Here is a 15750-nt window from a genome sequence, read left to right on the forward strand (position 1 = left end):
TTAAATATTATTCAAATACAAATATAACATAAACTACAGGTTTGAAATGCTATCCTGCTGCCATGTAAAATAAAAATAAAAAAGTCTAGTAAAAAAACAAAATTAGGTTCATTAAAAAAACATTATTCAATACAGAGATTAATTTTGAAAACACTAAAATAGCATTATTATATTTCATTACAGGTTCTTAAATTAAGTACATAATAATAAATAAAATCTCAATAACTTCTTGCCCATATTGGTACCACCTTCTTGGTTAAGCATGGAGTCTTCAAACAAAATCAGTCTTTTCTAAATTAAACGGAAAAAAACATTATCAGTTTCTACATAACGAGATTTTGCAAATAGTTGTATAAGTAAATTGTAACGAATAATATAACATTTGTGTGTTCCACCTAAGAATTCCACGATAAATGATAATATAGGTAGGTAAGTTTTTAGATTTTCACGGCCAAAAGCATTTTTGTTGTTTGTTTTTGGGGTGTTATGCCGTGTTGCGCTTACTCCTTCTTTAGCCGACGTTTCGGACATCGTTGCAGTGTCCATCATCAGGGCAGATCCGGTAGATCCTGGTAGATCTTCGGATCTACAGGATCTGCCCTGATGATGGACACTGCAACGATGTCCGAAACGTCGGCTAAAGAAGGAGTTAGCGCAACACGGCATAACACCCCAAAAACAAACAACAAAAAAGATAATATAGGTACTTTAAAAAATAGTTATCTGAAATTCGATTGACTCTTCGCAGATAAACCTAAGGGGCAACGAAATTTCAAGTATTTTGTACAGATGTTACTTTTAAGGAAATTAAGCACTGGGTAGCTAGCACGGTCGAACGATAATGGTTTTATCGATATTTGTAGGTTACTTGTCATCGTTTCCGAGCTTAATTGCAGTTCGCCAAAGAACACTTCACAACAACTAAGTGATCTAAATTCATTCAACGGGTACTGTCGTTTGTACGTTAGCGATCTCCAGTCGTGCTCAGGAACGATGACAAGGTTTCGAAATTATCGATAATTCCTTTATCGATCGACCGTGGTAGATACCCTGAACGTGGTATAGAAGACAAAAACACAAAAGCTGACAAGAGTCGAACTGTTATTAGCATTATCAATTCTCGTGTGGCAAACGTCATCCGTTTACAGGTGCTAATCTCCTGACTATGGGCAGTTATTAGAGAGATTATTGGTGCTAGTTTCTCGAGGCACCTTTCATTAAAAACGTGTACTGGAAAAACAGAAACAATTCTTACCTCACCTGTCGTCTGTGTTCGATTGTGTACAATTCGTCTGACTATATAGAGATATTTTTGTTTAGTTTAAATCCGGCAATTATGAGGATAAATTATTTAAAATTGTGTTTATTTTTTATGTACTGTATATTTGTTATTGAGTGTATATATATATATATATATATATATATATATATGTATATGTTCGACCAGACACTGTATGCAGGGACACTGGAGGGTCTAGAGCAGTGATTCCCATGGTGGGGCGTACGCCCCACCGGTGGGGCATAACACCTCAGAGGTGGGGCACCACGCTTCCGAATTGAGATACGTAGGCATTCCACATATAAAGGGGAATACTCATCGGTCGTACAAAAAAATGCCTGAGATGTACAAAATTGAAATATACGCCAAATTGTACTTAAAATTGAATGAAACCCGTTACAATTTCAATAATTATCTAAAAACACAGAAACTGTGCAGGATGTAGCTGAAGATGCTGTATTGGTACTGGGCCCAAAAATTTGAAGTCACTGATAGTGCTGAACTTGTTATTTTCGACCATCTGCTGATTTAAAGGAAATAAATTTTCCAGCTTGGTTGACACAACCAATGCTAGTAGATATTTCAAATGAACAACTGTATCAAGAGGAACTTTCATAAATGTAAAATGATGATTCAATTACAAATTTATTTAATATAAAAGGAATAATATCACGGATTTGCAAAGAAACTAACACAAAATATTCTAATATTACTTTGCATGCCAGAAAATTATTATTACCCTTTCCCTCATCTTATTTGGTGGAATGTGGTTTTAGCGCCATAAGCGATTTACTCACTAAAAAACGAAATCGATTGGATTAGATTAGATCCGGACATAAAATTTCTTTGTAGCAAGTGTAACTGAATTTAATAATGAATTAGGCGTGATATTATGTGTGTGGTTGTACCTACTAAATTTTGATTCTCAATTGTGTTTTATTCTACTTAATTACATTTAATTTGTGTTTTGTAATAATTTCAGTTATAGTATATCTATTAGAATAGGTTTTATTTAATTTCATTAGGGGTTAATATGTTTACAAACATATTACAATATGATTTGAAAATTTACCTGCTGTTTAATTAAACAACATTTCAGTGGGGCATCTGACTTTTAAAAAGACTACGGTGGGGCATGGCATAAAGAAGGCTGGGAAACACTGGTCTAGAGTCATTCATAATAATTTAATATGAGCATGTAACAAATTGGTGTGTACTGCGAAGGAGGTAAACAATCAGTTTTAATATGAGCATCTAACAAATTGGTGTGTACTGCGAAGGAGGTAAACAATCAGTTTCCTTATACAGTCCTTGGGAAAGTGATGGGCCCCTCCAATGACTAGATAGGTCATTTAAAAAAAGGTGGGGAATACCGGGTGTCCGGGGGTAAAGTGCACTAATTTGAGGGGTAGATAACTTTTTTCGAAATTCCAACATTTGAAGATAGTTTTAAGGTAAAAATGTTGAATTTTTTGTATGGGCAAATAAATATTCTTCTATGGAAAAATATTTTAGTATGGGAAAAAAAGTTTTTTGTATTTTTACTTCTACCATCATGTAGAATCACCTCCCGAAGTTAGTGCACTTTACCCCCGGACACCCTGAATAATGGCCTTTTCACATTGAAAGTAAAAATCGATACACTAGTCCAGAGTTATAACTCAGAAATCACTGTTTCAAGACATGTGACATTGGCAATAATTAAGACGAATTAGCTTGAAATTCTGGAATTCAGTAATTATTGTATTATTCCTTCTCAGAATGTAATCATTAATTAAATGTTTACAATACAAAGTGCATCATCTCGATGGAGCAAGTTAAAAAATATATTTTATGGAACACACAGCTAATGCTGTAAATTTATATCTTGGTACTCTTTGAAACTGAAAAATTTACGTATTCGAATTACTTCTTAAGAGTGGGTTATAGGGCAGAATGGTGATTTGCTGGAAAACGGCTCTCTAAAACGGCTTAATACTACCTTTCGTATGTCATTCTCAGACTTCATATTCTTTGTTACCAATTAATGGACTATTATTACCATAAAAAATAAAAACATTGATACACCATACAACCCACTTTTAAAACTTGGATCTATGATTATCGCGTTAATAACGGCTTTACACAATATTTTTAATTTAAAATATGTATATAATACACACATCTGTAGAAGTACGGCCTCTTATTATCGTTATGCTATCTGTGGATATTAACAATTAAATAAATACTTCATCTTGCACCAAATTTTCAACACATTTCACAGTTTTTTACTTATTCCGGGATGGAAGCCCCCGGTGATGGCGGTGAAACTATAGGCTCCCTGTTTTACGGCGTATATATTTCGAAAATGCCATCAAAATGTTTCATTAATGGGTCTAAAAGTAGAATACCGACTCACTTAAAGAATTGCAATAATCTAAGGAAGCTACAAAAACAGTAAGTACTCACAAATTCTCTTTTTTCATGTAAATTTGACGTATTGTATTTTTTCAAGTGTCATATGTTTTAAAAGGCGTAAAATACAACATTTAATATGCGTTCCTTTTCCTAACGGTTAGCACTAACGTCATGTTGTTTACTAGCGGCATCTTTATGCAAGTGTGTGTGAGAGAATTCATTGTCTTTACGCGCTCTGACTAAGTGGGAGAGTGAACGTTTTTTCATAGGGCACGTTTGGTAATTAAATCAAAAATTACCATCTCACGCCAGATCATTTGTTGGTTTGGTAAAATCGGACGTTTTAAGTGAAAACAAGTCAAGTTTTTCACTGTTCCTACCTTACATGGTAAGGGGTATTAACACGTTGAACGCCATTGTGGAAATGAAGAAACATTACCATTTTAAATTTGAAAAAAAAATACTCAGATGGCATCGGCGACCATCAAAACGTATTCCTTTTTTTTTTACCAAAATTTTCAATTCTGCCGAATAAGGACTTGTTGCACTCTGAAAGTAGTGTATCGAAATATACACAAATCACCCGGCTGTAACTCCCGTATGATATACATTTATATTCCGTACATAATCAGAATGGTAAACTTTGTATTTCACTAAAAGAGTATGTATTAGAATAAACGGTATATTTACTGAATGGGTGCCTCCTCCAGTTGAACTTCTTTTAAGACGTAGATTTCTTTAGGTTCAGGATACGGATAGGATTGGGGAATTGATGCTACATAGGAAGCGTCGTACTGGTGGGACGATATGTGAGATTTTATTTGCTCTTCCGCATTGTCCTTGACATACCCCGATGTGGCTATGCCTGGAAAGGGAGAAAAGGGAGTTGGTTAGGGAAAAAGGTTAGGAAATGATATGTTACAAATGCAGGTTCGCAGATGGTTTTCTATGGTCATGTATATATATATATCTTTTTTTATGTGAAAAAACCTTTTGTATGGAGATAAGTCTGTTTTTTTCATACAAAAAGTTTTCATAAATAAAAACATCGTTAAAATTCATGTTCTGAATTTTTTTTATTTCCACAAATAATTCCTGCGATATCTAAGAAGTAAATTTAATATTAATCCTTCTTGTCTGTGCTGCCAACTGATCTGACATTTCTATAATTATTTCAATATCTCTGCGAATACATTAAACAGAGTTCATATTTTTTTGTATAGGATAAAATATATTTGTATTTATCGAATTCATCAGAAAAAATGTTTTGTCGGAAAATCTGTAAAAAATTTGTTGATATATATGTATGTCTATGTGCGTTGATAACTCGCCGAGTGGTGCGTTAGTGAGTGAGGGATTACGGGATTTCGCTCCGTATCACGATGCGCGGTTGCCAATAGTAGCCGGCAATCTATCGACTGTAATGGACGTGTCATGCAATTTATGCGTGACCAATGTTATTAATATTTTAATATATAATATTAAAATGATTTACTAAGTAATAAATGTAAACTATTCATTTTTATCCAACTCCAAAATGACAAAATTCTAAGTGTGTACCATAGACTTCCAAATTGATAGATTTGCTCTAACATGAAATCCGGGTATCATTTTGACGGCTGGAGGCAAACCATGTGACCATATTTTTGGCATCAGTTGTACATTGACCGCGGAAGAGCGCACATTGAAATAACCAGATCCTGCGCAGAAAAGTAAAGTAAGGCAAAGGTTTTCAGCGCATTGTGGGACTTTTCTATGCAGGATCTGAATGTTCATTTTTAAATGAACCACCTGGCGTAACAACGCTAAAAATGAGTGAGGTAGGAAATTATAACACATTTGTAAAAGTGTCTAAATAAAATAAATAAAAATAAATAGAAACTATACCGAACTTTTGTTTGTCCGATTTGAGATTTGTAGTTAAGTTTTTTATCAGCAAGCAATTTGCACATCATTGTAAAAAGGACTAGTAATTCAAAAGCAGATTTTTTTTTCGAAGATTGAATATACTATGTCAGATTAATTTATTGACAAATGATAGAAAGGTGGACGGTCATGCCACCTCCCACACTCCGTGCACTTGGTTGATTTCTCTTACCCTAATTGCCTGGTCTATCAATTTAAATGTCTGTGATGTCTACCCTGAACACTGAGTACACATCACCTGAGCTCAAAGGATTTTCTAGAACAGTAAGGATAAGGTTTTAATGGTGTGGCATTAATTAATCATACAAAATAGGAACAACTGTTTTTTTATTACTGTAAACCCATCAATATAACAATGACATCACATTATAACAGAAAAGTGCACACAACTGACTATCTGAAGGATGCCTATAATAAAAGTAGGTATTTAGTAACATTTTACTAACAATGCAAGTAGACTACAAAATGTCATAATACTAATTTCATTTGAATGGTACTTTCAGTACAGCACTTTTGATTGGTAGATGCTTTGGTTTGATGAAGAGAAAAAAAAATATTTTTGGTAAAATAAAATTAAATAAAATACTAGGTTCAAGATAATACAAGAAAAATTCAAATTAATACAGGCCAAATTAACATGAAATAAATAATACTGAAAAAATATTCTAAAATGCAAACAAAAAGCTATTATATTTGACGTATACGTTGATAAGATATGTATTCATTAAAAGAGACAAAATTCCTTCAAGGTGACAAAAATTACGTAATGGCAAATTTTGTAACATCGAACTCTCGAAAAATCATTTTTAAAAAAAACAAAAAATTTCTAAAAAAAAAGATTATTTTATTATCACACTGTGTTTAAAAATAGTGTGTTTATGTATTAATTAATGGTTTTAACGTCTTTTAACAATTTTTTATGTCAATTTGACTACAATATTCTCACACGCAACAACAAAATAAATGTATGGAATTAAATTGTTTCCTTCCCGAAGAGACTTCGTGGATCCCATCCTAAATTCATACAAATTCTCCATTCACTCAAATTTAAATCATAATTATTATAATACTGAATTTACTAAGAGTTGGATAATTGCTAGTTATTTATCATTCAACAAATGATCAAAACTATTATATATTAGTCACTTCTATTGAACAAAATAGATAATTACTGTGCACCAATTTAAGCGGCGTTCAAAAATGTTAGTTAATTGATAGTTATTTATCATTCAACGCATGATCAAAACTATTATACCCCATTATTTTTGAACGCAGTTAAATTGGTGCACAGTAATTATCTATTTGGTTCAATAGAAGTGACAGACAGGCTTAGATTCAAGCAAAACCAAGTGTGTTCGCAAACTATTCATTAAAATCTACTCATTTAAGTGAAGTCAACATAGAATTATTTTATTTTTATACAATTCAACCAGAAACACAAAAAGTCCAGTTGACTTCATAATGGAGCACTGAAGACGGTACAGAGAAAGTAAAGTATGGAGAAGAAAAATAATTAGCTACAAGAAATAATTAAATTTAAAAAAGACATTTGTTTATTTAGAAGCAATGAATTGAAAATTCAGAACACCTTGTATTTTATTTTTGAAAATTAAATAAAAAATATATTACATAAAAAAACGAAATTATCACCAATAAAGTTGAAATTATAGGTGAGTATCAAATGTTGTTTTTTAAAAATAAATACTGAAAATACTAAATTTCTGATTGTTTGAAAGTTTAGCTGAAGTAATGTTGTAAGGACAATAGTTAATTGAATAAAACAATATAAATAACAAGCAAAAGAATACCTAAATCAGGCCTTAATAATACTTTTACAATAACCTCGACTCAACACACATCCCTTGTGGCAATATCACATTCATTAAAATATATTCAGCTAACCAAACACAATATTCAATAAAATTCTGATATTCTTAAAAATTGATTTAGTTCATTTGTAAAATATCTATAAATCTTTTCAATTAATTCTTTCGAGGCTTTTGTTCAGTTTATATTATAGAAGCAAACTTTTTTATTTCATTTAAGGCGATGCACCACGTCATGTAACATTTGGAATCGGGCCGCTAACAACAACACTCCTTATGTAGATGGCAATAAGGTTTAAATTCCCGCTTAACGCCAGCCACCTATTTTGATTTCTTCAAGAAAAAACATCACCAAATTTCAAAGACCAAGATGTGTTCTACTCGCAGTATTTAATTAAAGCGTCCAAAATATTTCAAAGTGATCAAATTTTCAAACAAAAAACACACGATTTTGCATTACTATGTAGTGCTTCGCCTTAAGTGGGAAATAAAAAGTACAATGTCAAATTTCCTATTTAAATTGAAATTTACTACATGAAATTTACAATACTTCCGAATTAAATTTAAATTTACAACATGAAATTTCCAATACTTCTGAATTAAATTGAAATTTACAACATGAAATTTCCAATACTTCTGAGTTAAATGTCAAATTTCCTATTTAAATTGAAAATTGCAACATGAAATTTCCAATACTTCTGAATTAAATGTGAAATTTCCTATTTAAATTGAAATTTACAACATGAAATTTCGAATACTTCTGAATTAAATTGAAATTTACAACATGAAATTTCCAATACTTCTAAATTAAATGAATTTAAAGTAAAGTAAACTATTGTTACTCATTTTCATGTTTGGCAATGTTAACAATAAAATTTTTCAAACGTAAGTGTATGTTTTAAACATAGTCCAAATTTATGAAATTTGTCAAACAAATATGTAATAATAAATTCATATCACAAGAATTTGACTTTCATGTATTTACTTCGATCTTAAAGATGTCTACTAAAACTTAGGCTTAAAAATACAGTAAATAATGGATACAACCATCAAAATACATTCATAATGCTATCAAAGTTAAACTTATTGATTAAATGGTAAATAAATTACTATAAAAGGTAGTTCTATGAAATGACCAAACATGCGATAATGATAATTATTTGGCAAGATTAGTAAAATCGTAAAATAAATAAAGGTCGATAAGAAAGTCAACATCAAATAAATTATATTATTCGTTATAACTTTTTTTAAACAATATTATTATTGTCAAACTAACGATCTTAATGGGTTATTGAATGTCCAATAACAAAAAGGAATGAATTTTATTCTTAAATTTGGTGTTTTAATGGGATTAATTAGTGTTTGTTTGTTACCATTAAAATATTAAAATTATACGGGGTGGTGCAAAAATAATACATTCTGTACATTCAAAAACTCTTTTATTCAGCGATATTCAATGACGATTTGGGAGTAACCAACAAATCCGCAAAAGAAGTTGTATTTTACACCACCTTGTACAATTCATTATAAAATGGGACAGGGTGACATAATACATAATTGATTCATTATATGTTTATACTTTTGGCTAACTGATTACATATATAAAGAGGGTTATAATTGATAAATTAGAACTAACATCTGTCTAATTCTAACTGAATATACATAGATGATGACCAGAATCAACGTAATAAAATGATACATAATTATTGTTACATTGTGAATATTATAATTGAACTATAATAAGTAATGTAACCGGGTATAATGGACAGGGTGAATCGTAACAATTGAAACATTACAATTAGACATTCTTGCTAACGGGTTGAATAGGTCTAATGTTGAAGTTCTCCTCGGGCTTCCAACTCCAAGTATTGGGAAGTGAGCTCTCATAGTCCGCGTTGTACAAGTGGGTCTCGATGAACTCCTTCAATTCCTCCGGTTGTGGGTAAACGGAGGCTAGACCTATTTGAGCACAGGAGATTTAGTCAAAGTATAAAAAAACAGGAAAATCATGACATTTTGGTTAGTTATAAGATGTTTTTTAATAAAAATGAACTTATTAAATTACTGAAGAAAGCAATCACGTTGTGGTCTAGGTATCTAGCACGGTAGATCGATAAAGCTCATCAATACGATAATGACGAAATCCGTAATCTATAGTCAGTTAGCATATTTGCAAGCACAGTCAGAATATGATTCAGACAGTCGGTAGACAAAAGCCTCTGCTTTTAGCGGGGCCTCCAAGGTGTCCGATATATACGAATATACCCAACTTTTTGGATAATGTCGTTCATTATGCAAAATAGCTGGCTTATTAATGAATGGAGGTGAACTAACGAAGCTCTTAGAATTGAAAGAATTCGTATACACGATCCATAAACTTAATTAATTCAACGAAGATGTGTTCAATTGCTTCTGTTCCGGTTCGGAGAAAAAAAAATTGAAAGTTATAATTAAAGACCTCATTAACGAATTAATTTCCTTTTTAGTGTAAAAAAGTACATGAGGACTTCCAAAGTATATTGAAGAAAATATTACAATTCGACATAATCATTTTATTAGTATTTTTAACATTTATGTAGCCATTTGAAGTTTAGACATTTCTACAATTCATAGACATATTTCATGTCAATATCGGTTAGAGTATCGACGGCGCAACCATGCTTGGTATATTGATATAAAATCGTCGGAAGTTAAGTCCATCAATTAGATATTGTTAAGTTATCAATTTGATCGTGCTAGACCCGCTGAAATTATAATTAAATGTAAATTTACTTAGTTTTTAACCACCATTGTGTCAACTAGTTTTGGTTATATCCTAACTTTTTCGGGACAGTATTAGTATAATCTAACCAGATTAGTAATTCATATTGCTTGAATATTATTAATATTGTTTCAATAATTAATTTCTTCTGAACAGAAGAATGGCTTTATATTGTTACTATACTTAACAAAACATATTAGTTAACAAAAATTGGTTTATTACATCGACAAACATAACATATGGATAAGGTGTTACTTATAAAAATAACATGCAAGTAATACCACATTCACTATGAAATCCAGATTTCACAAATTAAATATTAACACATTGAGAACAGAAAACCAATGGCGTAAAAAGAATAGGCCAATCAAAATAAAGTGTCACAAAATGTGTGGTTTAACTAATTTCTCAATGTGTTAATATAAAAACATTTTTTAAACCAGAAATTAACATGCAAACAGACAAAGCTGAAACATTCAAAAGCGTGGGGAAAAACACAACAACAAACAAATGGAAGAAAACATAATGTAAACCAACCTAAAAAAAAAAACAAAACAATTAATTCAAGAAGTACCTACTGAAAAGAAAGAAAATTATTTAAATATTCTACAATAGAATGATTAGTATAGTTTTATCATTGGAGATTTTTTTGGTTGCAAAAATTAGGTTAAAAAAATTTTTACCAAAAAATTCCAATCAAACAACAAAAACAAATCTAGAAATCATAAAAGATTTATGGTTAGTCACGCAGTAAGTAAGGTTCCCATATGATTTAAAAAAAATTAAATTGCTAAGAGCCAGTTGTTTGACCGACAGTCACATTCGACATCGTCACAAATCGACAACTAGCGTCATTTTGAATTTTCTGACAAAGGAAGGGTCCCCATTAACTCCTGATTTTCGAACCATTAGTGTTTGGTTATTTTTTTATGATGCCTTATTATGCTTGAACACTGTCAACATCTGATCAGATACCCAACAAAAAATTTGTCAAATCTGTTGGGCTGAGAATGGATGGTTAACGGGGACCATTCAAATGAAAAAAATCTAAATGGTGTTGATTGTCTATCTGTGACAATGTCAAAAGTAATGCTTAGTCAAACAACTGGCCCTAAGGTTTAAAATAAAGTGCCTATAGTAATATTAGTGCACCGTTGAAAAAAAATATCAAAAACATGTAGGTATGAAGTAGTAAGAAACGGTAAAATTTCAAGGATATATTTTTGAGTGCAAAAGTGTTATTTTTACAGAAGAAAAGACAGTTGACTAGTTTACAAGCTAGATAGAGTTTGTGCCCTTAAAAATAAAATATTTAATACAGAAAAACATTAAGTCTTCGAACCGTAAAATAGCTTTGAAATATCAATTTTTTTTTTCGATAGGTACCCAAATGTTTTCCCGTATACAAAACTTTATTTACAATAGCATCTTCTATAAATAATGAAATAACGGTGCTTTTAGATTGCCAGTGCAATTTTGAATTGTACATCAACCAATTGAAACACTCTATACAACTTACATTATGCACCTATTTTCATGATTAGGTTTACAGGCCTCGTGATGTGGGTACCATTTCCAGAGTGAAATTAGCGGAACTTATTTCAGTTGTTGTTTGAATAAGATATGCACATTGTATGTGTCAAGAACCACTGTAGACTACACACCCCTACTGGTATTATATATGTATAACAACCCAGATTTTGTAAAAATTCTCCCCAACAAGTTATATTTAACAATAAAGAAAGAAAATTAAGCAAATCAAAAATAATTAAAGTTATTAATCACATATTAGAACTTTCTAGACATGCTCATATTTTCTTATTAATAATTGCAAGATGCATGTTGTTTAAAGACACTTTTTCAAAAGAACAAGCAGGATGCTTAGGTATTTTAAACCTTCATTCAAAATGAACATAAGCCTTTAGGTGCTTCAAGACGTTCTCAGAAATATATATAAGCAGGGTGCTCAGGTGTTTCAAGACATCCTTCAAAACAAACATAAGCAGGTTGCTCTGATATTTCTATACATCCTTCAAAACAAACTTAGCTATCTGGTTGCCCACGTATTTCAATACATCATTCAAAACAAACTTAAGCAGGTCGCTCCGATATTTCTATACATCCTTCAAAACAAACACAACCAGTTGGTTGCCCAGGTATTTAAATACATCATTCAAAATGAACTTAAGCAGGTCGCTCCGATATTTCTATACATCCTTCAAAACAAACACAACCATTTGTTTGCCCAGGTATTTTAATACATCATTCAAAACAAACTTAAGCAGGTCGCTCCGATATTTCTATACATCCTTCAAAACAAACATAACCAGTTGGTTGCCCAGGTATTTAAATACATCATTCAAAACAAACTTAAGCAGGTCGCTCCGATATTTCTATACATCCTTCAAAACAAACATAACCAGTTGGTTGCTCAGGTATTTAAATACATCATTCAAAACGAACTTAAGCAGGTCGCTCCGATATTTCTATACATCCTTCAAAACAAACACAACCATTTGTTTGCCCAGGTATTTAAATACATCATTCAAAACAAATTAAGCAGGTCGCTCCGATATTTCTATACATCCTTCAAAACAAACACAACCATTTGTTTGCCCAGGTATTTAAATACATCATTCAAAACAAATTAAGCAGGTCGCTCCGATATTTCTATACATCCTTCAAAGCAAACTGAACCAGTTGGTTGCCCAGGTATTCAAATACATTGTTCAAAACAAACTTGACCAGATTGCTCAGGTGTTTCAAGACATTCTTCATAATGAACTTTAGCAGGTTTTTTAGGTTCTTCAAAAAAAACTTAAGCAGGTTATTTAGGTGCCTCGAAAAGAACTTTAGCAGGTTGTTTAGGTCCTTTAAAAAGAACTTAAGTAGGTTGTTTAGGTGCCTCAAAAAGAACTTAAGCAGGTTGTTTAGGTGTTTCAATGGCGATGCCTTAAAAAAGCACCTTAGTCAGCGAATTAGTGTTTGTTGAAGACGATGGGCGCCCGCTGCTGCTTGCCGTCCTCCCTTAGGGAGGCGGGCAGCGGCCTTACGCTGTAGTGCTCCGGGTTGTCCTCGGGCCATGTGTAAGTGATGGGCAGCGACCTCTCGTAGTTGGTGTTGTACAGCTGCGTCTTGATGAAGCGCTCGTAGTCCTTTGGGTCAGGGTACACCGAGGCCAGGCCTGATACGGAGCGGGCGCGGTTCGGGGGTTAAAATACATGTATAATGGAACAGACGAACGAACAAACAAACCATAGATGGCGAAAACCCAGCGTATTCCGAACTTAAAAGACTGTCGAATATGTGTTTTATTGCCAGCTATACAAACTCGGCGAAACCTAATTCTAATACCATAAGCCTAAATTGCAAAAAGATTATTGTAGCACGGTACAATTATTGCCAAATCTGAACAGTCATCTGAAAGACATCTATTTTAATTTCACTTTTGTTTTCTTAAATGAACGTGTGAATGAAAGAACCATTCATCTTATTTAATAGATACGTGAATAATATGGTTCCACGGGGTAACAAAATTTAAAATAAAAAACCAAACTTACTTAAACAATCAAATATGAAAAAATGACCTATAATATGTTATTCTGTTTTTTCACGTATTTTCCATAGACAAAGTAAAAACAACTTTTTTTTAAATACCATACAACAATATAGTACGTAAAAAAAATGGGATGTAGGTTCAATTGAATGAAAATCACTCTGGGATGTCAAAAAACAAAAACACATTATCATTTGAGATTTTCAAGGCCAAAAAGTATTATCGTGATAATTTTTAGATTATTACACCGTGTTGCGCTTCCTCTTTCTTTGGTCAACGTTACAGACAGCGTTACAGTGACCGTCATCAGGGCATATGTATAGATTATTGTGAAGTGTGTATTTATGTATGTGGAAGTAATACAGTATTGCAGGCGTTAATCCTTTTGGGGCCGGTATTTCGCTATAATAATTGGCTAAACTAATGTGGTTTTCGGCGATTAATTTTGGTGTAGCCGTCAAGTACCGGGTACCAAGAAGCTGAAGAAGAATGAACCGCAACATGGCATAATAACCCAAAAATCGAGGATTCTAATAAGAACCGATATTATCATTACACTTTGTTGACCGTGTTGTATCAAAATCGTGTTAAAGAAATGATTATATGTATTATAGTTTTGTTACGAGGGTTGCTTATAGGCATCATCAATGGTTTGTTTGTTTACCAACTTTAGTCTCGCAGGGTAGGAATGAACAGGGTTTCACCGACTGACAGAGCAAGCAGTTTGGTTGTTTTGGGAAAAAACGTTGCAACAGGATGGAACCAACATTACCAGATGCATTCACAATATAAAGAAATACAATAATCAAATTGGAACAAGGGGAAAACACAACAAACTGATCTTTCCAAAACACTTAATGTAAGAGAGTAAAAATGTAAATGAATTTGAGTGTTGAGCCATTTAGAATAAATTAATATTGTGATGTAGAAAAAGCTAATGCAAAACAATACTCAGGTACTGTGTTAATTGCATTTGTGATAAATATCTGTTTCTACATTGAAAATGATATAATGATCTTTCACAAAAATAAACAGTAGAACCCTGATAATTCGAAATCCACGGGACATCAAATAACAAATTTCGAATTAACAAATTCCTATGTAATTTTAATTTAACGAATTTTTTTTTTTAAAGTGAGTCCTCGGAGGTCCCTTTAAATTCGGGTAGTATCTTTGGAATAAATTAGTAAAACTACTTATTTCTGTACAAATCAAAATTTCGCAGCCGATTACCTCGGGGGTCGGTCCATCGAGTTCAGTTATTATTCAAAGTAAATTCATAAAAATAAGACATCTTTCTGCAGAATTCAAAATATCGCGGCCTATTTCTGTCGCAGCCGGCCCTTTAAACTCAGATGTTCAAAGTTAATTCATAAAAATATGATATATTTCTGCATAAATTGAAACTTCGCTGATAATTTCGATCGCGGCTGGCCATTTGAACTCAGATATTCTATTAAATTTGCAAAAATACTACATATTTACGCATAAATTGAAATTCAGCGGCTGATTTCAGTTGCGGCCAGAAATTAATTCTTGAAAATACGATATATTTCCGCGTAAATTTAAATTTAGATTACCGTCGTGGCCGGGCCTTGAAATTCAGATATTTGAGTTGTTTGGTATCAAAACTGGTCAGATCCAAAATTAAAAAAAAATAAACTAAGTATTGAACTGTGTTCATTATTAATAAAAGAACAGTTCTTATTTTTCAAAAGCAGTCATATCCGCATATTTTGTAAGAGAAACCGGTTTAAAAAGCGGCTGTGGTATGAAAAATAGTCAAATCCAGCACTTGTTTTGGTGTTTCCTGAAAATTCACCTAAAGTGGAGTTGACCAGTTTTGATACCAATGGTCACATTTGATGTAAATTCGTCAAAATACGATATATTTCACAGTAATCGAATTTTCAGTAATTTTTTTTTTTCGAAAATTTCGAATTTCGTTTTAACGAATTATCAGGATTTGAATTAATGGGGTTCTACTGCATAAATAATTTTTCGG

General features: G+C 32.1%; 1 protein-coding gene across 2 annotated transcripts in view; it reads right to left on the minus strand.

Moving 5' to 3' along the window:
- Positions 1-5917: 5917 nt before the first annotated feature.
- The window catches only part of Men-b (NADP-dependent malic enzyme b, mitochondrial), a 50383-nt gene continuing 40550 nt past the window's right edge, over positions 5918-15750 (minus strand). Inside the window, exons 12-13 of one of the 2 annotated variants that reach the window (XM_089639652.1) lie at positions 13155-13373; positions 9249-9387 (exon numbers count right to left, since the gene is read on the minus strand). In XM_089639652.1, coding sequence (XP_089495778.1) covers positions 13168-13373 — 206 coding nt within the window. In that variant the 3' untranslated portion in view covers positions 9249-9387; positions 13155-13167. Of the gene's footprint in view, positions 9388-13154; positions 13374-15750 lie in introns of both variants that reach the window. The other variant, XM_089639653.1, reaches the window with a different exon arrangement.

The sequence above is a fragment of the Hesperophylax consimilis genome, chromosome 14 (genome assembly GCF_061612785.1).
Source record: "Hesperophylax consimilis isolate HC1 chromosome 14, BYU_Hcon_1.0, whole genome shotgun sequence".
NCBI classification, from domain to species: domain Eukaryota; kingdom Metazoa; phylum Arthropoda; class Insecta; order Trichoptera; family Limnephilidae; genus Hesperophylax; species Hesperophylax consimilis.